At 49.8% G+C, this 23,684-nt stretch overlaps 3 protein-coding genes across 3 annotated transcripts in view; 2 read left to right on the top strand and 1 right to left on the bottom strand.

The window, feature by feature from the left end:
* The first annotated feature begins 387 nt into the window (after positions 1-387).
* Positions 388-5,147, top strand: MANF (mesencephalic astrocyte derived neurotrophic factor). Its single transcript, XM_082289091.1, has 4 exons — positions 388-542; positions 2,839-2,966; positions 3,732-3,873; positions 4,804-5,147. The coding sequence occupies exons 1-4, from the start codon at positions 455-457 to the stop codon at positions 4,986-4,988; spliced, it is 543 nt and encodes a 180-aa protein (XP_082145217.1). The 5' UTR covers positions 388-454; the 3' UTR covers positions 4,989-5,147.
* Positions 5,148-5,482: 335 nt separating this feature from the next.
* On the top strand, positions 5,483-8,700 carry RBM15B (RNA binding motif protein 15B). The gene has a single exon (XM_082289090.1). The coding sequence runs from the start codon at positions 5,516-5,518 to the stop codon at positions 8,261-8,263; it is 2,748 nt and encodes a 915-aa protein (XP_082145216.1). The 5' UTR covers positions 5,483-5,515; the 3' UTR covers positions 8,264-8,700.
* Positions 8,701-13,505: 4,805 nt separating this feature from the next.
* Positions 13,506-23,684, bottom strand: part of DCAF1 (DDB1 and CUL4 associated factor 1) — a 49,106-nt gene continuing 38,927 nt past the window's right edge. The window contains exons 23-24 of the mRNA XM_082288598.1: positions 18,005-18,260; positions 13,506-14,487 (exon numbers count right to left, since the gene is read on the bottom strand). Of these exons, the coding sequence (XP_082144724.1) occupies positions 14,429-14,487; positions 18,005-18,260 (315 nt within the window). The 3' untranslated portion in view covers positions 13,506-14,428. The remainder of the gene's footprint in view (positions 14,488-18,004; positions 18,261-23,684) is intronic.

Raw genomic sequence — 23,684 nt, 5'->3', positions numbered from 1 at the left:
CCAAACACAACCCCACCGACTCCACGATGCCCGGAGGTCTGGAGCGACCCCTCAGCCTCACCTCGCGCCGCCGGACACCGCCCCGCCACAGCCGGGAGAGGGGTGGAGGGCGGAGCCCGGGCCCAGGGCGGCCCCGCCCGCCCAGAGGTGTGAGGATCTGCCCCTTTCCAAGATGGCGCCCGCGGCTGACGGCAGGGAGCGCGCGAGCGCCCTTCCCTTAACAAAGATGGCAGCGAAGGGGGGCGGGGACCCGCGGCGCGCGCCGGCGTTCCGCCGCCTCCCCCCAATCAGCGGCCGCCAACTCTCCCGTGGCGGTGGCGGCGCGGCCAATGGGAGCGGAGAGCGTGGCGGCCGGGCGGGGAGCGGGCCAATGGGGCGGCGGCGGCGGGGGCAGCCGGCGCGGGGCGGTGGTGCCGCTGGTGCCGGTGCGGCGGGCGCTGCCGGGCGAGGCGGGATGCGGGCGGCCCACGGGCTTTGCGCGGCGCTGGCCCTGCTCCTGCTGCCGGCCGGTGGCCGAGCGCTGCGCGACGGGGACTGCGAGGGTGAGTGCGGACGGGCCCGGCCCGCGGGCACGGCGGGGGGAGGCCGCTCCTCGCCGCCGTCTCCCGCAGTCTGGCCCGTCCGCCGGTCTGTGGGGCCGGGACGCGGAGCAGCCTTGGGGCTGTGACAGCCCCGAGTGACAGCCCGGCCGCCGGGGCTGGGCCGGGCCGGCGGGAGCGCTGCCTCCAGCGGCGGAAAAGTCTCCCAAGTCTGGCCAAGTGCCGGCGGGCCGGGCCGGGCACCGATCGCAGACGGCCGGTGCCGGGGCGGTGCTCGGGGGTGTCCGGTGCCGGGGCGGTGCGCCGGGCAGCCCGTGGGGCAGGTGGGGCGGGGCTTCCAGCCGTGCCCCGCTCCCGGGACGGGATCTCCCTTCCGAGGGTCTTGCACTCTGTCGGGAAGTTGCCGGTCCCTCTCCACGGGGTCAGCGGTAGAGTACCAACGGGAAAGAGGAGCGACGACTCCGGGACACCGGACCGTCTCCAGGCCGGGAGATCAGCACTGTCGCATCTCGGCACTGGCGGGGCAGGGCTTCCCGCCGGCTGTCCCGGCCGGGTGACGGTGACCAGGGCAAGGGAGCAGGAGAACGCGAGTGAGGTTACTCATCCGGACCTCGCCGGGACTTCCCCGTTAGTCATCACAGTATTTACGTTCACGGAGTGCTCGGAGTCCTCTCAGTGCGCACAGCCGGGAGCCGTGAGCAGCTGATCCAAATCAAGTCGGGCCCTTTGTGTACCACGGAAATACAAACGCCTCGGGGGTGGAACCTGTTGAGCTGTACAGCAAATTAAGCTGCTCTTGTGCAGTGAACTGAACAGATTCCCCAAGTGAAGCAAGAGGAACTTGAGGTGGGGCTCTAGTAGCTGGTTGGGAGTTTGGGATACTAATATCCTTTCTCTACAGTAAGACAGAATGAGGGGAGGGAACTGAGTAAATCAAAACTTCCAGCTGCTGTCCCAGCACTAGACTGGAACTTGTTTCTATCCTACTGTGGCCGTCAGTGTCACTGCCTGCAGCAAGATTTTTCTTCCCAAGGTTTTCACTTCCCCGACAGCTTACAGTGGACATCAGTGTGTCTGTGACTGGGGACAGATTGGTGGGAGGTAAATAAGGGTGCTGTATGCATACAAAAAATGTTTTCCAAAATGGCCCATCTTATAATTAGTTCTAGTTTTAATATAAAGTTTCTGCTCAGTTCTGTGATGGCCATACTCCATTTCCTGTCCTGCCCAATCACTGTGCCATGCATTGTGTTCTGAGTTGAACACAAGTTGCTAATGACAATAATATTTGCCAGTCCCTTCCTGCTGGGGTAAACAAATCCCATAAAAGGCATAACTCACCTGTTCCCTAGAGGCAGAATGGTTCCTGGCACTTGTCTTGCACAGGAAGGTATGAGAATCCCCAGCTGCTGAGCAGGAATTGGTGGGGCTGCAGAGTGCTGGGTCCAGGTGATGCTGATGTCCACAGATGAGTTGTGAGCAGCAGGACGACCAAAATCTGACACTCGGGGTGTCCCTCAGTCATCCCACAGGCTGTCTGCCCTCCTTCCCAGCCATATACGGGGCTGCTGCGCTTTGGAGCACGTGCAGAGCGACTGCTGCCAAGGGAAGGAGTGGTGACCGAGTTGTGCAGCCCTTCCCACAGGCAGGAACTTGGATCTGTCCTCTCAACTGCAGCTGCACTTGTGGGAGTGGTGTTATGTCTAAGACTCTTCCCTCTTTCCATCCGAAATGGCATCAGAAGCTTGTGGAAATGAAAGGAGAAAGGTGCCATGTGGACGTAGCATGGGATCACATTTCTTTCTCTTGGAAGTAATTTCAGCTGGAGCAGCCTGGTAATCAGTGATACCCTGTTACTGAAGTCAGCACACAGGGAGCCTCAGAGGATTATGTACAGAGTTGGTTTTCTATCAGCACTGGGTTTGAACACCCGTGTTCTTATAAATTGCTTCCCAAAGCAGCAAGACAAATTTAAATTTACATTTTTGCATGGGCCTGGGTTTGAATCCATCATACGATCCTGTGCTCACTCAGGACAGTGCACAGAGGCCCCTGGACACTTCATGGATCTCATTTCTCAGATTGTCACAAACGCACCGAAAGTACCAGGGTGTGTTGTCGATTCATGTATTATGCTCTGAATGACTTTTTGAAACATGGGTGAAGTCATTGGCTACTAATGCAGATTCAGGAAGGTTCTGTTATCCAAACCCCCTATTCCATTTCCCTACAAGTGTCCTCTAAGAGCTGCCATGAGATTACTGCTCTGGCTGATGACTCCGTCCATCTTCCCTTCCAGTGTGTGTCACATTCCTGGGAAGGTTCTACCAGAGTCTAAAGGACAACGACATTGAATTCACACCTTCCAGTATTGAAAAGGAGCTCTTGAAATCCTGCAAAGAAGCAAAGGGCAAAGAGAACCGCCTGGTAAGTAGGGGGAGTCAGTAATATTTGCCTCCTGCAAATGAGGGGAAACTGTCGCTTCTGAGTTTGTATGATATGGCTTCCCAGCAGGGGCTGTTTCTCCTGGCTCTGTGGCCACAGTTCGTCCTGTATTTTTTATAAGAGAGGACTTGAGGAGTTCAACCTCTTCACCTTAAAAAAAAAAAGGTAAAAAAACACCATCCTGTCAACAGTGATTGGACTGGCTGGCCCTGTGTCTCACTGTTACTGAAGCACTGGAGATTACAGAACTTCTGTTTGCTGTAGGGCTTCCCTGTCCCTTAAGTGGTATTTGGGGTGCTGTATAAGCTGTTAAAATATTTATACTCTTTGGCTGTTTAGATGAAAACTAAAGGAAAACCAGTTTGCCCTAAATAAAACCAGAGGCAATTTGTGAATGAAGAGCCCCAAGGAAGAGAGCTACAGAAATACCATCTGACATGCAGAGGGGGAACACTCCAGAGAGTTTCTTTGAATGAAGAAGACTTTAGTCCTAATCCTGTTCAGTTTTTATAAAGTTAAGAAATGAGACCACCAGCCTCAGCAGCTGTAAAATCAATGCAATGGAAAACACCTGCTCACTATCCTGGGCTCAGTTAGGCTCCTTTTGCCTGGCTCTAGCAGTCCCTTGGGGAGGTTCTGTAACAGTAAACATCCAGCTGCAAAACCAGATGAGGACAGGGATGGAAAACTCTGCTTTTAGAAGCTTTTTTTCCATGCATCCCCACTTCACTCTTTTCTTCCCTCTAGTGCTATTACATTGGGGCCACAAGTGATGCAGCCACCAAAATCATTAACGAGGTATCAAAGCCCATGAGTCACCACATCCCTGTGGAAAAGATCTGTGAGAAGCTAAAGAAGAAAGACAGTCAGATCTGTGAACTAAAATACGGTGAGTTGCCTGCACAAGAGGAAATGCCCATGATTTGCTGGGGTGTGGATGACTGGGGGTGAAGCAACATCCTACAACTACTCAGTCCTGAGTTCTGTAGCCTAGTTAGGTTGCACAACTTGGGTTGCTCTCCATGAACATCCTAGAGAGTTTTATGGAGATGCTTAGGTAAGATTGTTGGCTGCTAACCCTTCTTGGCTTCTGCAGGGACTCTGATCAGCCCTGGAATAACTAACTCCCAGGTGTAGCAGCACTGCTGCGCTCAGATTGCTGTTTGGAATGTCGTGTTTGGGAGGGTGTGTGGTACAGCCTGGGGCTCAGGCCCTTGGCTGAGCTCTGCAGTCCCAGCTGCTCTCCTGTTGCCAGCAGCAGGGTGATAAATGCTGCTTTCTCACCTCCTCTAGTCTCTCCTCAGAGCATTCCACTCTCTTGTTTCTCATCACCTTCCTTGAACTCTCATGTTCCTAGATGACTCCTCTACCTGAAAAGACTAATACAAAAAACAGGCATAGAAATGCCTCCTTCTGCTTTCCCTTATCACTGCCCTTACATCCCCTGGAGACACCCCTTGGATTGCGGGTCTTTATACTTCTCATTTCTCCTACTAAGGCCATGTTGCTTCCTGAAAAGCTTTTTGTTGTTGTCACTTTCTTATCTTTCCCTTGAAATCACTCTGCTACATTTCTTTTATCCAGTGGAAGAGAAGTGTTGCTGGTCATACAATAAGGGTCTTTCAGGGCTATTGTGGAACTCCTGCATCTAAACTGCAACCAAGCTTTCTGTCTTCCAATAGTTTTTAGCATTAAGAGCCTTATCGATGTCCTAAACCTTACGTAGACGTTCCTTCCACCCCCGGCACCTCTCTCCCTCTTGGGTTTTGGCTTCCTCGCCCACCTGGTGTGTCTGAGCGCAGCTCTGCTCTCCCCGCAGACAAGCAGATCGACCTAAGCACCGCCGACCTGCGCAAGCTGCGTGTCAAGGAGCTGCGGCGGATCCTGGATGATTGGGGCGAGGTGTGCAAGGGCTGTGCCGAGAAGTCCGACTTCATCCGCAGGATCCACGAACTGATGCCCAAGTACGCGCCGAGGGCGGCCGGCGCCCGGGCAGACCTCTGAGGGCCGAGACCAGGGCGACCCTGGGGCGATGCCGGGGCTCTGAGGGGCGAGACCGGGGCTGCAAGGGGACTGTGAGGGGCGACCTCGAGGCTCTGTGGGGCGATCCCGGCCCCGCGCTTTGTACGGGACTTTCATTAAAGTTCGCCGGTGTGTACCGGGCGGAGCCGTGCCGTGTGACGTGATTACGGGACACACCCCCCCCCTCCCCACCCTGCACCTGCCGGGGCCCGACATTCCCCCGTCCTTCCCGGCCTCGCTCCATCCGCGGACCGGCACCGTGCGCGCTCCCTCAGCCCGCCGGGGGGCGGGGCTTCGCCGCCCGCCCTGATTGGCCGCCCCGCTGTCGCGCGCGGGCGGCGGGAAGTGCTGCGTGACGTCACGGCCCCGTGACGCCGGCTTGCGGCGCGGCGCGCGCGGGGCGATGACGTAGGGCCCGCGCGGCGCGGCGGCCGGAGCCGCCTTCGCTCCCTTTTGTCCAAGATGGCGGCGGCCGCCGGAGGCGCCTCCTGAGCCGCGGGCCCGGCGCGATGAAGCGCGGCAGCGACCGCGACTCGAGCCCGCCGGGGGCCGCGGGCGGACGCGCGGCCGCCGCCGCCAAGCGGCCCCGCGACCGCGACCGCGAGAGCAGCAGCCGGCGGGGCCCGCACCGCAGCTCGGGCGCCTCCCGCAGCAGCCGGGACAAGTCCACGCCCGGCGGCGGCGGCGGAGGCGGCGGCGGCACCACCACCAGCAGCAGCGGCGGCGGAGGCGGCTCCAGCTCCCGCAGCCACCGCGGCGATGAGCGCGCCGGCGGCGGCGGCGACTCCAACCACCGCCCGGCGGGGAGCGGCTCGGCCTCGGGCGCCCGCGGCGGCAGCCAGGCCGCCCCCTCGTCCTCCTCCTCTTCCTCGTCCCGGGCGCTCGGCGTGCCCAAGGCCAAGGCGCTGCCGGGCGCCGTGGTGGCCCCGTCGCTGCTGCTGGCCGGGCCGCCGCCGGGCGCCGCGCCCTCGCTGCTGCTGGCGCCGCTCGGGGGCTCGGCCGGGCTGGCCGGGGAGCCGCCCGGCTCCTGCGAGTACAAGACGCTGCTGGTGAGCGGGCTGAGCGCGGCCCTGCCCGACCAGCTGCTGGAGGACGGACTGTTCCGCCTCTTCCAGCGCTTCGCGGGCGGGGGCGCCGGGGACATCAGTGTCAAGCTCTCCCACACGCCCGAGCTCGGCCGCGTCGCATACGTGAACTTCCGACACCCCGGGGATGCCCGCGACGCCCGCCGGCACGCCCGGGCCCGGCAGCTGCTCCTCTACGACCGGCCGCTCAAGGTGGAGCCCGTGTACTTGCGCGGGGGCCGGCGCAGCCGTACGCCGCCCCCCGCGCCCTCCCCGGAGCCGCTGGGGTACCTGCCGCCCCTGCACAGCGCCTACCAATACAAGCAGCGCTCGCTGTCGCCGGTCACCAGCCCCTTGCTGCGGGAGCCACGGCCCCGCCACGCTGCCGCCGCCGCCTTCGCTCTGGAAGCGGCTGCCATCGGGCTCTCCCGGGAGCGGGAGCGGGCCCTGGATTACTACGGGCTGTACGACGAGCGCGGCCGCCCGTACAGTTACCCCATCGTGGCCGAGGAAGACCTGATGCCAGAGGATGACCAGAGAGCCACCCGCAACCTCTTCATCGGCAACCTGGACCACAACGTGTCGGAGGTGGAGCTGAGGCGTGCCTTCGAGAAGTACGGTATCATCGAGGAGGTGGTGATCAAGCGCCCCGCACGTGGCCAGGGCGGTGCCTACGCCTTCCTCAAGTTCCAGAACTTGGACATGGCACACCGGGCCAAGGTGGCCATGTCGGGCCGCGTTGTGGGCAGGAACCCCATCAAAATTGGCTACGGGAAAGCCAACCCCACCACCCGGCTGTGGGTGGGGGGCCTTGGCCCCAGCACTTCCCTGGCTGCCCTGGCCAGGGAGTTCGACCGCTTTGGCAGCATCAGGACTATTGACTACGTGAAGGGCGACAGCTTCGCTTACATCCAGTACGAGAGCCTGGACGCTGCCCAGGCCGCCTGCGCGCAGATGAGGGGCTTTCCCTTGGGCGGACCAGAGAGGAGGCTCCGAGTGGATTTTGCCAAAGCAGAAGAGACGAGATACCCGCAGCAGTACCAGCCCGCACCGCTCCCCGTGCACTACGAGCTGCTGGCTGACGGGTACAGCCGGCACCGGAGCCTGGAGCAAGACTTGAGGGTGCGGGATAGGACTCCTCCGCACCTCCTGTACTCGGACAGAGACAGGAGCTTTGTGGAGGCAGACTGGGCCAGCCCTGCCAAAAATGCTGAACGCAGGAACAACCTGGAGAGCTACAGCCGGTCCGTGCGCAGCCGGAGCGGGGAGCGCTGGGGCAGCGACGGCGACCGCAGTGTGCCCAAACTGTGGGAAGAGAGGCGGAAACGCCGGAGTCTTTCCAGTGACCGCGGAAGGACTACTCACTCGCCTTACGAGGACAGAAGCAGGACAAAGGCCAGTGGGCCAGCTCTAGACCGCAGTCCTGACAGGGCTCGCAAGGAGAATCACACTACAGACCCCGGAGCCGAGAAAGAGCAGAGTAACTCCCTCCAGAACAATCGTCACGCGGCCGAGGAGAAACCCCATCGTGAGCCAGCCGACACTCCCCAGCCCAAAAAAAGGGACAGCGAACGCAATCATCGAACTGGTGAATCGGAATCAAAAACTCATGAGGAGCCAAAATCTGAGACCAAAAAGCTAAAGAATTTATCAGAATATGCTCAGACACTGCAACTTGCTTGGAATGGGCTTCTTGTGCTAAAAAACAGCTGCTTCCCCACCTCTATGCACATCCTGGAGGGAGACCTCGGTGTCATCAACGGACTCCTCAAAGACCATTCATCTGGCGGGAAGTTGACACAGCTCAAAATCGCTCAGAGACTTCGGCTGGACCAGCCCAAGCTGGATGAAGTCACCCGGCGCATCAAACAAGGCAGCCCCAACGGCTACGCCGTGCTCCTGGCCACCCAGTCCGCCCCGGCAGGGGCAGGGGCCGAGGGGACCTTCCCTGTGGTAGAGCCTGGCTTGCAGCGACGGCTTCTCAGGAATCTGGTCTCCTACTTGAAACAGAAGCAGGCTGCTGGGGTTATCAGCCTGCCCGTGGGAGGGGCAAAGGGCAGGGACAGCACAGGCATGCTTTACGCGTTCCCTCCTTGCGAGTTCTCTCAGCAGTACCTCCAGTCAGCACTAAGGACATTGGGGAAGTTAGAAGAAGAACATATGGTGATAGTTATAGTCAAAGACACTGCCTAGCCCACACTGTCTTTTCAAATTCCATGTTTTCTTTGTGTGTCACACAGCCCAGTTGTTTTTAAGGCTGATCATTTTGGTCAAGGCTCAAAACACCTTGACCAAAGTGGTAAGATTTTTAGTTTCTAATTAATTTTAATACCTATAATATCTATTAAAATTTTAAATAGAGCCCATTTTATTCGTTTTTAATATGTGACACTGTCCGCTGTTGTTCTGTATTTTTATTTTTTAACTGTATGAAAGTTGTCAGTAAAGCCTTGTTCACTGATGGATTTCTAAACTTGTGCGGTATCCGAGTTCTTGTGGCCAGGAAGGGTGAGTTCCCTGTGCTGCAGGAGCAGCCAGGCCGGGTGAGGCCCCAGCCCAGTTCAGTTTCTCAGATCCCAGCCTTGAGCACCTCCTTCATCTTTATATGTGTCTTCAAGGTGGGAGGGGAAGGGGGATTCTTTATGCTGTATCAGAGACTGAAAGGTTGGGTCTGGTTTTTTTTTTTTTTTTTTTTTTGTCCTGTTTGCTTTTTATTTCGTAAATTTAAGTCTGGATGCTTTGCTGTTGAGTCTCTATTTGAGGATAGAAGCTTTGCAGGAAGCCAGCCTGCCAAGGAAGCAAATCCTGATCAAGAATAAAAGTGTTTTTCATACACACCAAAAAATTAGTTGATACTTGGCAAAAGGTTTGCTGCTAAGGAGTGGACCCTGTATTCCAGTTGGTGAGGTTTGAGAGCACCTGGCACATGTCTCAGTCATAAAAGTTGACATTCCCAATTTTTATAAAAGGAAAAACAAGCAGAAGAAAAAAATGTGATTTAAGGGGGAACCCTTTTGGGCCCATATTAGATGTGGACAAGCCAGGGGCATGAAGGTGTTTGGTGAGCTGAAGGTGCCCATTTGCAGTCAATCATGTTGTACTACCTGGAATCCTTTATTGAAAGATAAATGGCAAATTTTTTTTTCCCTAAAGTTAAGACTTGTTTGCAGGCTTAAAAAAAAGAGAGAAATGCACCTGGCTGGCTGAGAATGTGTTATGTTACCATAGGTAACCTGTAACAGAGGAACCACTGGAGATCCAAATCTGAGCTCTAAAATGGGCTGGATCCATCACCTTTGCTGTCTGTGGTATGAGGGGGTTGGTTGGGAGGCCAGACCCCCGGAGTGCTCAGCACCATAAGGATGTGGTAATGAGTCCAAGTTGGAGTTAAAATCCACACTGTTCTGTTTGGGGATATTTTTATTTTTTAAAATTATGCCTGTAGATTTTAGGAGACTTACAGAAAATTGTGTGGGATTAAAAATGTTACATTTTAAAGCTTCTTTAGATTTGCAGGTGGTTTTTTGTTGTTCTTACGGTAAGCAAGTGAACAAATTGGGAGAACCAGAGTGGGAGAACCAGACTTATCTTGCACCAATCTCTGTGACCCAGCAACTTGCTGAGGGCTGCCAAACGCCCTTCTAAAACTCAGCTCTCAGGTATGATTGGTGTCACAACCCACTTAGCAGGGAGCATAACTCAGTCTAATGATGCTTCTATTTTTCACTTTTTAACCTGCAGCTGTAGGGACATTATTAATATCAACAAGTGTGGGTTGGTTTTATGGGGTTGGGGGGGTTGCATTTCACTTGATGCATCTTCCGTATCCCAGAAAATTATTCTGTCCTTAAGCACCCGAGTGCAGCTCCGAGGCTGCAGAGAGTGTTGTCCATGCAGGGCAGGCAGGGGTCAGAGAGAGGAGCTGGCTGCTCCACTGGGAACAGCAGGGCTCTGGGAATGTGCTGTGGGAGCAGAGGGGCCAACTCCACCGCCCGAAGCAGCCAGGCTGTACTGGTGGCACTGGGCTGCCGCGGTTTCACACGGTTATAGGGACACCAACTCCACCCTCGAGACCGAGTCCCCGACAGTGCCAAATGTCAACAATTGTAATGGTTCCGTGTTACCCGAACCAAGTGCTATTAAATACCCCTCGTGGCCGGTCCTAGAGCAATTAGAGCCTTTTGTGGGAGTATCCTGCCTAGGAGGTGTCTGGGCACCCTGAGGCGGTGAGGTGGTGCCAGTACAAGTGCCCGCTTGGCTGGCATGGCATGGAGCTGCAGCTCGTGGTGCTGGGGCATGGCCTTGTGTGTGTTATGGTGTGTGAGTGCTAGAAAGGGGAAGGAAAAAAAATGAGTAAATTATAAAAGCCGTGACTGTTTGCTGGCGAAGCCGAGGAACAGCCCAAAATCCCCCATCTCCCAGTTTCCTGGTGAAATAGGTAAATAATAGTGGAGGGTTGTTTAGAAGACAAAGAGTTGAATGATGGGATTTATGTTCCCAGAGAGGTGGCTGATGGTTTGTGAGCATGTGAGACCAACAAATCTCCCTCCTACCAAAATTAACAGGTGTAAAGGAGAAGTTGGAGAGTTACGGGAAGAACACCTGGGAGAGAAGGAGCAGCATCCCTCTGCCACAATGACCTGAGCTTTCTCTGATCCCCAGCAGGCAAGGGAGCCACACCATGGCTTTAACAGACTGTGCCAAGGCCAAAGGCCCCATCCTGGACTTGTGTCCACCATCCCATCCCTTCACACATGTATCCAGGCTGATTCCAAGAGAAACAGGCCTGAAAAAGGGTTGGCAGTTATAGCAAAATAAATCTGCATCTGGATCTTACAGCATCAAAGCCTTGGGCCTTAAACTGGGACGGACAGCAGTTCTGGGGAGTAGAAGGGGGGGTGGGAGGCTTGAGCCCCTCGGTCATGCTGGAAGGTGCTGGGTAAGGCAGTGCTGGGGGGTTGTTTTTTGGAGGATGGTGCCTTTCAGCCCAGTACAATGGGGCAGTAAAGTGATCATGGCAGGGTAATAGTGTCTGGCTCTTTGGGGTGATCTGAAACTCAGAGGGGGAACAGAGTGTGTCATGGTGGATGGGCTGGTCTGAGAGTGTTAGTGCTTAGACTGAGCTACCCCATCTTTTATTCTAAGCACCCATTCAGCAAACATTCTGTCTTACAAGGCCTCTTTAACAGCAGTTGCTGGCTGTCTTTCCTACTGAAACGGATGAGGACTAGCCCTGGATGCGCTCTAGCCCGTGCTGAGGAGCCGCAGTCACTGCCCTTAGCTGCACTTGGCTTTGTACCTTGCTCTCCCAGCCCCGGCCTGTGGGAGATTTTTTAACCCCAGCCCTGCAGGGATGTGCTGCTCCCTCCCAGGGTGCTGGTAGGGCATTCCACAGGCTGTGTTCCATGGAAGGGTGCTGCAGTGCACCAAATGGGCCAAGCAGTTACTCAGGTCCCAGAGCAGTGAGGACCACGCTGACAAGAGGGCACAGGCTGTGCTGGGCTCATCTGTTCACATTGTGGGAGGAAACAACATCCTCCCTGCTCCCCTCTGATGCAGAGGGAGGAGTAGGTCTTAGCCAGCTGGCAGGACATTTAAATCTCCTTCCCCCCTAAGCCAGGGTCTGTAACTGCTGCACAGAAGAAATACTGTATGGCACCACATCAGCCACGTGCTGGGAGTATTCCAGAAGATTATAGGATTCTTTCCAAGCAACATGCTTTTAAATAGATTAAATCATGATGCCAGGGTGGCAGGTGATTTTCCAAATGCTGAGAATTCTCCCCATCCCAAGCAGCTGCAGAATTATGGCCTGACAAAAACAAAATGATCCCTGCTAGTCCCCAGTTCTGAACCCCACTTTGCACCCAAGTTGGTGCAGTCACCTGTTCCCCAGCACTCTTCAGTGAGACCCCCAGAACTAAGGCAGTAGCATGGGCTGCAGGCAGCTTCCCCAGGTGTGTATTTACCTTCAGAGAGGCCAGGTCTGCTCGGGATAGGGCTGGGAGGCTGCTTCAGCCCTGCCTCCTTCCCCACAGGGTAAGGCCCAAACCCACTCCCTTTGGCTCTGTTCAGTGGAGTTAGGGCAGGTGTGGGAGTGGAGGGATGGCTCATATACTTACAGCACCTCAGGTTCAAGTCAAATGCATACACAGGAGCGCCATCCCAGGTGTTTTGGTTCTGTCTCACAAAACTAGCTGGTAAATTTCTCCAAAACAGCCAGGCCCAAATCAGCAGCAGATGCAGCCAGTTACAGCTGGGATATAATGCCAGAACAATATATGGACAGCTGGCACTGCATCTCCCTGGAAGCAGTAGCTGAGTACATGCTTTTCTTTTTTCCCTCCTCCTGAGCTGCACATTTTTCTATGGTGAAGTTGGGTAGGATGGTTTCTGGTAAGGCAGGGGCTACTTCCACAGCTGTTGGGTGGCATATCTGACTTTCAATCCCCTCATTTAATCAGAATTCTGCTCCAATTGCTGGTCTTAAATGCTGTAATAATCACAACTTGCTCATCTTTATCGACTCTGTAGGGTACAATTATCCATTTTAAGTTGCAGCAGAACCTTTCTTTTTAATTATTAACAAGCAGCCCTGGGTAAGTGCATTAAGTACATGCAATGCTGGAGGGAAAAAAAGCTATCCCTTCTTTCAGTTAAAAAGGAAATCTTCCTCTTCAAGCAGTAAGACCTTGAGCCTTAGTGGAAACGAGCAGTTCTTGGCAGAAAACTGGTTGGAGTGTCAAGGAGTGAGAAGTCTCCAGTTCCCTGTTCTGCCTCACACCCTATTCTGAAAATGGCCAAAACAGAGAAAGGTTTAAAGGGTGAGTGGATGTTATCTGAACACCTGGGAATAAACAGCACAGTCGTGGCCTTGTCCAGGCAAGCAGAGAGCACCCTCACGTGCCAGCTCTGAGCACAGGCCCAAGCTGCACAGCTGGGTGCTGCACCATGAAGTAAAACACTCCACTGCCATCTCTTCATCCTGTTCTGAGGGCAGGGCCTCCTCTCATGCCTCAGCAGGATTTGCCCTCTGCCCCAACAGCCACAGGGCAGCTTGGGCAATGCCAAACCACAGGAGGAAGCCAGTGCTGCTCCCAGCTCCTGGCACACCCTGGGAGATGGGGAATTCCCTGCCTGAACTGCAGTGGACGCTCCAGAGCGCCTCCCCACACAACCACAGCCCAGTGGCATCATCCAGCTCCCACACAGTGGTGAGGATGCCACTGAGAATTCCAGGCAACCCAAGGGATCAGACTGGAACTCACAGCTGCTGTGCCATGGCCAGGCTGAGCTCCCAAACCCCTGTCTCCTTTGCCCTTCCTTACTGCAGCCAGGTTCCAGCTACACCTGGCTGCTCTCAGCCAAGCCCTGCAGGCACATGGAGCACTGCTTTTGCATGGCTACAATTCACAGCCATACACACAGACAGGACTTGTATTTAATTTTTTAATAAATACACTTTACATTAAAGAAAAAGGCCTTCAATTTGCAGTTTCCACACAGAGGGCAAGAGGGAAAAGAAAAAAAAAAAAAGAGAGAAAGAAAGATTAAAAAACTTGAACCACAAAGGGCAGGAGGGAGAAAAAGGGCTCAAACTTCAATCCCAGATTCCCATGTCTTCAGGAATACCAGGCTCTGACTAGGCCCACCCAGGATTTCAGCCTCCCACTACAGCTGGTATCACAGCGCAAATCTACATTAGCAAACACCCCAGGGGCTCTTCCCTGGAGGACAAAAGCATCTGGAACACACTGGTGCATTAGCAGGTATAACACCTGTAGTTCTTCTTTTTTAAAAATAAAATCATATTTAAAATAAAAATATTCTCACTCCTCAACAATATTAGAAACCATGATCCTCTTATTTCACCTTAGTAGTTGCATAAATTTTAATTTCTTTTAATTTTAAACGATTTTTCTCCCCAAACCTACCCCATGGTAACAAGGTACTACAGGAATACAAAGGTCTCCCCTCTTTACTAGAACACTTGCCTTTTTTTTTTTTCTTTTTTTTTTTTTTTATAAAACTATTTCTGTTCTTTAGGAAAGAACTTTATACAAAGAAAATATATTGTGAAATATCTTCAGAAGTTTCCTTGAAGAGTCATCTCAGCCTAAAATAAAAAATAAAAAAAAAAAAGGCAGAGAGAAATGAGGCCTAACCCCAGGTCTCTTTATTGAGACTTAGCCCCGAGCCTCAAACTGACTCAAACCAACACAGCGGATCAGCAGGAGATCCTCAGGCTTTCCCAGGATAAGTAGGGCTGGGGTGCTCAGTCGGTTTCCAATTTGGTCTCTGGTCTTCTGCTGGGAAGGGAGCGTCGTCTCCTGCCCACACCCCGCCCGCAGCCGCTCCTCACTCATTCAGGGACAGGATGATGTCGTCCTCCAGGTCAGAGTTATCGGAGCTGTCGGCTGCAAAGGAGACACGTGGGTTATGTTTGGTTTGCGGCAGAGGCACTTGCCCAGGCACAGGAGATGGTCACCCCTGCCAGCACCATCACTGCTCCAAACCACTCAAAAGCAGCCAGGAAATCTGCACCAGAGCTTTTTCCCTGCTTAAAACAGAGGCTCAAGGAGAGCAGCTTTAGCAAGTGCAGTTTCTATGAGCTGGCAGGTTTTTCCCCTGACAAGGTGGGGAGGACACCAGCAGAGAGCTGCCTGCACAACTTCCTGCACACAACAAAGGGCAACAACTCTTCATGCCAGGGGCTGGACAGATGTGGCAGTTGTTCCTCACAGCTGGACAGTGCCACCAGCCTGGTCCCTGCATGATGTGCACAGGGTAATTCCTCATGCAGTGAGTTGGACCCCACTAAGGTGGAAGCAATCCACGCATTCACAACCAGAACCTTCCTCGAGTAACTCAAAGGTTTCTGTAATGAATTTAACTACAGGTCACTTACTAAAGGTGCCCTGTAATTTGTGCTTTTCCTGGTTTTCTTCATTGTGGTGCAGAATAAAGACATGAGGGGATTTACCAGAAGCAGTCACACACGCATACACACACTTGCTTTTTATCTTAAAACATAAGATCTCTCCTCCCTCAGTTGTGCAAGAAGGAAGCGGTAGCAGCTCTGGCAGCAAGAGGGCTCCTGCCTTACCTTAGAGGTGGTGTTGGTTCTTTTTCTTATGCGAATTCATTGGATGCAGCAGATAACTGGGTGTTAAAAATAGTTAAAAAGAAAAAAAAAAAAAGACACCAAGACTTCCACTTAGCCATCTCAGTAATGTGGATCTCTAAAATGCCTGTTAAGGTAAGAAAGACCTTCTGGAGGGTTCACCCCTTCTCAGATGCTATCCTTAGGGGGAAAAAAAATCACAGGCAAGCAGACAGGGCACAAACCCTTTCCCCCAACCCTCCTCCCTGAAGATCAGCCAGCTGCCTTTCCACTGTGATCAGCAAGGGATGCTCCATCTCACCATCCATCGGACTGAGCCTAAGCTGAGGGGTCATCAGTGCTCCCAGAACAGCCACAGCCACATTGGGGTGCTGGAACACCAGCCACTGCTGCAGCAGCTACACTTACACAGTAAGAGGGAAAGAAGCACAAGCAAGATACCAATCCAGAAACTCTGGAGAAGAGAAGCTGGGAAAGTTGGAGTTTTGGGGGGTTTTTGTTGGGTGGTTTTTTTTAATCCCAGAGAAAAGCTTTGAGAAAGGATCTCCTCACTATTCCCCAGTTCATCACATAACCTTCCAGTTCTGAGCTCTATGTCTGCAAGTAAACCTGACTGCAGTTAACTGTTTGGCATAGTTAGTTTGCACAGACCTGCCTGGAAGTTGCCATTTTGGATTACAGAAGAGGAATCAGAATCCAGAGTCAGCCATGCTGCTGGTGAGAATCCCATGTATTTCTTCCATCCTATGCCATATGTGCATTTCAAAAATTACACTCAGCCCGCCCAGGAACAAGCTCTTGAAAGACCTGCACAATGCATTAACTGCTTTGACAAACAGATCTAATGTCCCCAAGGTGGTAACAAAGGAGGAGGAAGACAAATTCATACTTTAAAGGTTCTCCATGGATTATTTTTAAAAAGGAACACATAGCAACCAATGCCACTCACTCCCGTTTCAACTGTTCTCTGAATTATTTTGCTTTGAAAACACTCACTGTATGTTATGGAGGTTCACCCACAATACAGCAAGAATCTGCAGTAGGGAACACTCTAAATGCACCCCATGCCTCAGATTGGTCCTTGCTATGCTGGCAGTGCCCTTACAACTTTTAATTCTGGAACAAGCATAAGCAGAGGAAAATTTTAATTGCTCTTTGCTGGGGGGTGGGGAAACAGAAAGAAGTCAGATGAAATCACAGAGCAGCTGCCATAGAACCCCACTCATCAAACCCATCAAGGACCATGCATGCATCAGCCCAGCAGAGCTGCACTCCCTGCTCTGAGTTCCTGAAATTGCTGCTAAGCAACCTAACAGCCATGGGATGGGCTGCCTGCAGCTCCACAGCCATACCAGATCTAAGTTCTGCTCAAGTGGCTCTATCCATAAATGATGTACAGATGTGGCTGCTTCATAACACAGTGTTCCGCAGAGCACGCCTGAAACGCCTGTCAAGTAGCACCTCATTTGTTCCAGGAAGAGTTATTGAAATGGCCTGAACATCCTGGCCATTCTGCCCCTTGGACAATTCAAGGTACAGCACCCCAGGGTGCTCTCTGAAGAGCTTCTGGCCCTGCATTCCCCAAGGAAAAACAAGTGGAGTTGTGTCACAAAGATCGTGCCCACTGCGAGGACACAGAGGTTCCCTGTAATCCCAAAATGTCACACTGCAATATGCTATTAATGACTGAGCTGTGCAAATATCCTTTACAGCCCTACAGTATAAACCTATTTCCTTCTAGACAACAGCAGAGCGACCTCAGAGAATAACTCTGGCAACCTAATGTGGCCACGTCCTTAAAAATGACTGAGCTACATTTCCACAGAAGACATGGATGAGTCTGCCAGCCACATCACTGCCAACGTGGGGCCTGCCATGCTTCATCCTCCAGCACACTGGCAGGGAAGCCTGATATGAGAGCTGAGATGGGAACCAATCTCCCATCACTTCAGGACTTCAAACACCTTGCACACCGTAATTACTCATCCTTACCAACCCCTTAACTTAAGGTAACTATATTATGTCCATTTTTACAGCTTGAAAATTAAAAATAACTAAATGGTTTGGCTACACATACTCAAAAATTGTGCTGCAAAAAAGGGAACAGAATCTGGTGTCACAAATCCCAAGTCTGATGCTATCCTACTCACCTTCTTTCTTGTGAAGCATTTTTCCAAATTTTATTGCTACATAAAAAGTTCAGACCTTTCTTTCTTATACACTCATACACACACACTTTATATTTTCAAATCACTGTATTTGTGGAATGCCAGCAAAAGAGAACAATTTAAATTATATTCCAAAAGTTATGTTAGCTTCAGAATAGTCTAATAAAGGAAGTGAAGTCAAAAATGCCATGTTAGCTTTGCACTTTAAGCAATTGCAAAAGAGAAAGAACAGCACCAAGGATCAAAAATGCTTCTCTGTCCTTACAGGCTCACATGAGGCAGAGAGGACAGGTGAGGTAACAGTTAAACCTGTGTCCCCTTGAAAGGCAGGACAGGCAAGCCATCAGACAAAGCTTCTTCACATGGAGTTCTCACACACACACACACACACACACACACCTGGGAGCACTTGAAGAAAGGAGATACCTCCTTTTCCAGAATGCACAGTTGTTCTCTCACATAAGAGCTGCTTTTACCAGCAGATTACTGAGAGAAGCCACAGGTGAACAAGCACGATGATGGTCTGTGACTCATACCAACAAGGGACAAGTCAGTTAAGTCATTTCAGGGGAAATTTAGATGCTGCCTCTTTGTCAGGACCTTAAGCAGCGGATAAGGTCACCGAGGTGGGCACACACTTACTATCTCCAAGAATCAGCTCAACTTCCTCATCAGCATCAGAATCTTCATCTTCACCCTCATCTCCCTCTTCCAGGAGGTTGGCAATCTCCTCATCATCGGAGGGAGAAAAGTCATTTTCTCCATCCTCACCAGCATTCTCGTTGTTCTCATCCTCCTCCAGCTCAGCCTCCAGCAGCTGGTCCGTGTCTAGTTCATCAAGGTCATCTGTGTCATCATCATCTTCATCATCATCTTCTTCCTCTTGCTCCTCTTCCTCCTATAAAGACAGCAAAAACAGTCCATTGCAGACATTAAGATACATGTAAAATGGAACAAGAGTAATTAAAGAAAACCTATAGTTTTCACTTCTCCCCATATCCAGCCACCAAACATAAACACTCTCCCATCACCCATCTAAGCACTCTCTCCACAGCTTCAGAGCATCACACATGCCAGATCACCTGCAGGTCTGCAAAGTCTTAACTGCAAAATGCTGCTGCAAACAGGTACCATTGGCTCAAGCTCCTCTCCAGGACTGGCCACCAACACGTGTGACCACAATGCACCCTTGAGAAGGACATGCAGTAAGACCTGTTAATCCATGGCTTTGTTGCTAGTCTTGTGCAAACTGCTTTAGTTTCAGCAGGACCAAAACCTCCACTTGACATCAAGCCACATGCACCTTCAGTCTCTGTCATTCCCATTTGGATGAGGTGTAAAATGTAGGGAAGGATACTTTTAGCCAAGGCCAATCCCTGAATCACTCAGCTTCAGATGACAGAACTGTTCAAGGCAGCTCAGAAGTCTCATCTTTGATATTTACCTGTGGATCAAGATCTTTCTCTATTAAACCATAAGAATTTGCATTCAGTAAAGCAACTGAATTCCTCATTGTACAGACAAAATCCAGCAATCTGTGTGTAGTGGATAAGACTGAGTGGGAAGGAGCTGTAACAGTTCTACCCTTCTTCCAGACAAACTGCCATCACAAGCCAAGCTCCAGGGTGTTCCAGGACTGAAAGAAAAGCTTCAATCCACCTGCACATCTCAGTCACTGCCTGCTTCTCTAACAGAATGCTCTCAACTCTTTCAGTCCTAATTGCCCCTTTGTTTTGGGAGGAGACACATTCTGCAAAATTAGGAAGCAATTAAGATAGATATCTAACAACCCACTTCAAGGGTTCCTTTGGTCCTCAAGCTCACCACACTCCCACTGAGCTGTTTAGACTGCTGCATTTTCAGATCTAAAGGGACAGAGGAAAGTCCTTTACTGTCATCTCCCCAACCTACTTTTTCTTCAGTCAGTGCTATAAAAAACCACCACACCCACACAAATCCAACATCTGTCACAGGCAAGAGAAATAAAGACGAAAAGCCTGAGTAAATGGTATTGTTCCTTCACTTGCAAAAGGCAGCCAAGTCTTCACTGCTGACCAGAAGTGCTGCGTTATTAAATGCAGATTACAGTATAAAAGCAATGGTTTGCTACATAGTTTCCTTTATGAAAGAGCTTATATGAAACACAATATTAAAGCCAACCTGTATTAAAGCCTGTGCTTATTTCAAGCAATTGCAACTTTACTTTGAGTCAGTGAGTCCTCAGATAAACAGACATAATTGTATACATACTGGGAGAGGAAGTATCTTACTTGCAGTTCACAGTTTTAAACTGTAGTGCCATACTCAGAATAATTTTCTATAAAATATACTCAATTGAGTATAAAAGCTTTACCTTAATAATTTGTATTTATTTTTGTTAAATGCAGTATCTGCAGAGAGACCAATGTCTTAAATTTTATTACTCTATTCAGAATTGAAAAGCTGATTAAAAACCAAAAAGGCAGGAGAGTTTATTTTCATTTTTCATTGTCTAAACAATTTTGAAGCAGAAAAGAGATATCAATTTATTCAAAAATCTTAGAAAAATTAAGCGAAGTTTCTCAGTGTGGAGATAGAGGCACACCTGTAGACATTGGGAAAAAAGTATGTTGTCTGCAAGATTCATTTAGAGTCCATGTCAGTAAAAATTGAAGGATTCTGAAATTAGTTAGGTCTCTTCTTTGTTTCTACATCTGTGGAATTTCTGAAAGTATTCTTTTCCTAAATATCTAGTCCACAAGGACTCAAAATGTCAAAACTACTAACTTTGATAACGTTTCATATGTAATGTATTTATTGGAAATTGATTTACTATTTCATCAACATTCTAATTCAAGCTCAAGGCAAGGCATTTATACCAATATCACCCTTCAAATACAGGATGAAATGAAATGTAGTTGCATAGAGCTAAAAATCCCTTCTGGCTGACAAGGGTAAGAGCCAAATTACACAGAAAGATTGTATACTTAGCTGCAAATTAGCTTTGAAGAGTTATACCAACCAGTGAAGGAAAAATAATTTGTGAAAATACAAACAAGAGCTGAAATGCTTCCACTTTCACAGTTTAAATTACTTAATCTGAAATTGGTGATTAGAATCAGGCCACATTCATTTAAAAACCACCTAAGAACAGTAAGATCAGATCAAAATTATACCTGTCCTTGGTAAAACAGAAAATAGTGTGTAACATATGCTACAAGAAGTCATGTGTGCATGTGAGTGTGACACACACAGTGACACCCTTACAGAGCTGGAGGGGTGACACGTGGCAGGGCTCAAGAGGAGCATCTTCATCAGTGAGGAGGAAACCTGTACCATGTCATGTTTTAAAGAACCCAAACATAACTTGGCCACTGTGAAGCTTCTGCTAAGCTACAGGCAAATAAATTCTGCCTCAGCTTGTGAGCCAAGCCAAGCACAAGCTCTGCAGGCCCAGCGCAGCATTCCCAGCTGGAGCAGACGGCTTCACACAGAGCCTGGGGACAGCTCTCCAAACAAAGCACCCGGAGCTTCTGCTCCCAAACCCAACCCCTGGGACACACAGCTAAGGAAGGGGTGGGGGAGTGCCAGCTGCAGTCTAACACCACCACATGTAAGTGATATCCAGGCTGTTCATGAGGACCCAGGATAAATCCTCATGAGACACCACAACTGTCTCGTGTAAGGGATCCCTATGTAGGTAGAAAATGGCACCTTCCCCAGGGACTCAAACAAGCACACTGAGTAAGAGTGGGGGAAAAAAATCCTTGTGCCATGTCACAAGGGAAGACAAGACAGCTATTCCAAACCATATCCAAGTTTGTGTAGGAAAAACCCGGGAAACCAAGCCCCTGCCTACTCATCAATGGCTCACTTTGGGCAGTGACAAAGGTGCTGCTGGAAAAAAGAACCAGCATGCATATCCATGCAAAACAAGGAGGCACCTGTGCTCATCTTCCTCATTGCAGTAAACTCATCCATAGAGCCTATGGACCAGCACACACCATAGGACTTAATATCAAGGAATTGTTTCAGCTTTGACTAACTCCTTTAGATGCCTAAAGATATTCTTCTAACTGCAATGTTCTCTGTAAAAGCTTGGATCAGAACTTGAACTGTTCATAGAGTATTCATATTCATCCTCTGCTTCCTTAGAGAATATTCTCTTCCCTCTCCAAGAGAAGTCACTTCACAGCTACCAGCTCCCTCTGCAGAAGGCACAAGGGTAGGACTACAGAATCCCAAACTGACCATCTCATAACCTTCTCTCTGTAAAAGGTTCTACCTCCCTATCATCACTCTGACTCCTGGTCAGGTATTTGTGTGTGCCCTGTACTACAGCAAGGTGCACAATGATTGCAATGCAGCCACACTGAACCCCCATATTCTCATGGAATTCATGGAAAATTACAAACAACCTCAATCTGAGGCTGTGAAAGAGGGCAGGGGGTGGGAAATCTACTGCCTGCTCCTTTTTAAATAGAGCAGGTAGTTCTCAGAGGGCCATGGTGGAGTCCAGCTCTTGAACTAAGGATGTCACACTGCTCTCCACTTTAGTTACACTGTGATTCAGGTATATTAATTAGTTGTAGATACCTAAACTTTCGATTAATTTAAGGGAGTTCTACCTTGATAGACGCCAAGAGCAGAACAGTTTTGAGTACTCACTGATCCTTAGTGAGACTCAAATCTGTAATTAGATATTACAGAGATACATATTAATTTTATTAATTAATGAGTATGAATACTAAGGGGTTTCTGTGTTATGCTCCCAATACTGCAACAGTGTCACCCCTCTTCATCCTCAGCACACACAATGTCACTACATAACAGCTGACATTGACATATTGACATGTCTGGATGGCCAAGTCTTTCTGCTCATCAAAAACACAGTGTCATGATTACAGTAAAGGAATTTTCATCTAGGAAACATCCACTCTGTTTCATACACAAAATGGTTTCCTGGTCTCACTCTCTGCAAAAATACTGACAGAGTATTTCAGTCTAGTTAAAGCAAAAAGGCTACAAAAATAAGGCAATGAACAAAGGTGACAATTTCAAGCAAACAAACAAAACCCAGTTAAAATTATAAGGGGACAGCAAAGAGGGAGGCTCCAACTTTCATGTGGAATAGCTATCTACAGGATAGGATGTCCACACAAGGACAGGCCCCAGTATAACTTGCAAATTGTTTGCCTCTAGCTAATTTGATTCAACTAATAAAGGCTAGTTTAGGCTGAAAAAGACCATCTATACAAAGGGTTGTATTAGTTTAACTCAAGAAGTCTTAAGCATGTAAGTTAGTAACATACGGAATCATCAGTTACATATTTTAGAGGAACTGTCTGTTCTTCTAACATCAGACTCCAAAATGGGACATTTTATTTAAATGTGCATTATTTCTCAACACTCACTAACTCACCCAAATTCACTAATTCACTTACACAGTAACATATAAACAGCATCAATACACAGTCCATGGCCCTGGAAATGCTTTAAGGATGTTTAAGAGGGCAAAAGTGATTCCCATCAGTTTTCTAACACACCTGCATACAGGAAGATTTACAGAGATGTAATAGTACAAGAAAACCTGAACATAAACTTACAGAATATGAAAAGTTGATTACACAGCAAAGGATTATCTTGAGATCATCTCAAAGCAAATTACTGGTAACTTAACTCCACTACCAGTTTGCTTCCAGAAAGCAGAGTAGATTCGGTTCAATTAATTTATCATTTATTACCCCCAAAGGAAAAAAACTAAACAACATCCCCTAAAGGAATGGCAGATACTGGGGTTGCTGCACTGGAACAAAAAAACCTGCTTGACCTAATTCTTCATTTGCCAGTTTTTACAGCTCTTTCAGAGCTTAATACATACCCTTTGCACTTGTTCAAGCATTATGTGTTTTCTGCCACATTGTTCTTTCATGCTTGTTGGCACACACTACATAAGCTTTCATCATCATCATAGAATTTCTTACCATTCCCCTTTACCAATCATCTTGCACATACAAAATTCACAAATTTGTCTTTTGTGGGTAGCACAGTTTATTGATATTTAACATACTCACTGGTGTTCATCTCTCAAAAATCATTCAAAGGCTCAGGAAAACCCCAGTATTTCACTTATTCAAACTGATGCAAAATACATGTTAGCTAAGCAGAACTTTAACTTTTTGATTTTAACATATCTCTGTAATGTATTCTAACATTAAATTAGTGTATGCACAAAGTGCTTCCAGGAAGTATGACTTACAGCACTGCAGATCTGCAGTATATAAAAATAGACCAGCCTGCTTTTAAGTACTCTCAAGACATTTTTATAGAGCTTTCTTACATT

Source organism: Coloeus monedula (assembly GCF_965178545.1).
Source record: "Coloeus monedula genome assembly, chromosome: 11".
NCBI classification, from domain to species: domain Eukaryota; kingdom Metazoa; phylum Chordata; class Aves; order Passeriformes; family Corvidae; genus Coloeus; species Coloeus monedula.
The sequence above is the reverse complement of the archived record's forward strand: the minus strand, read 5'-3'. Positions and strand labels throughout refer to the sequence as shown.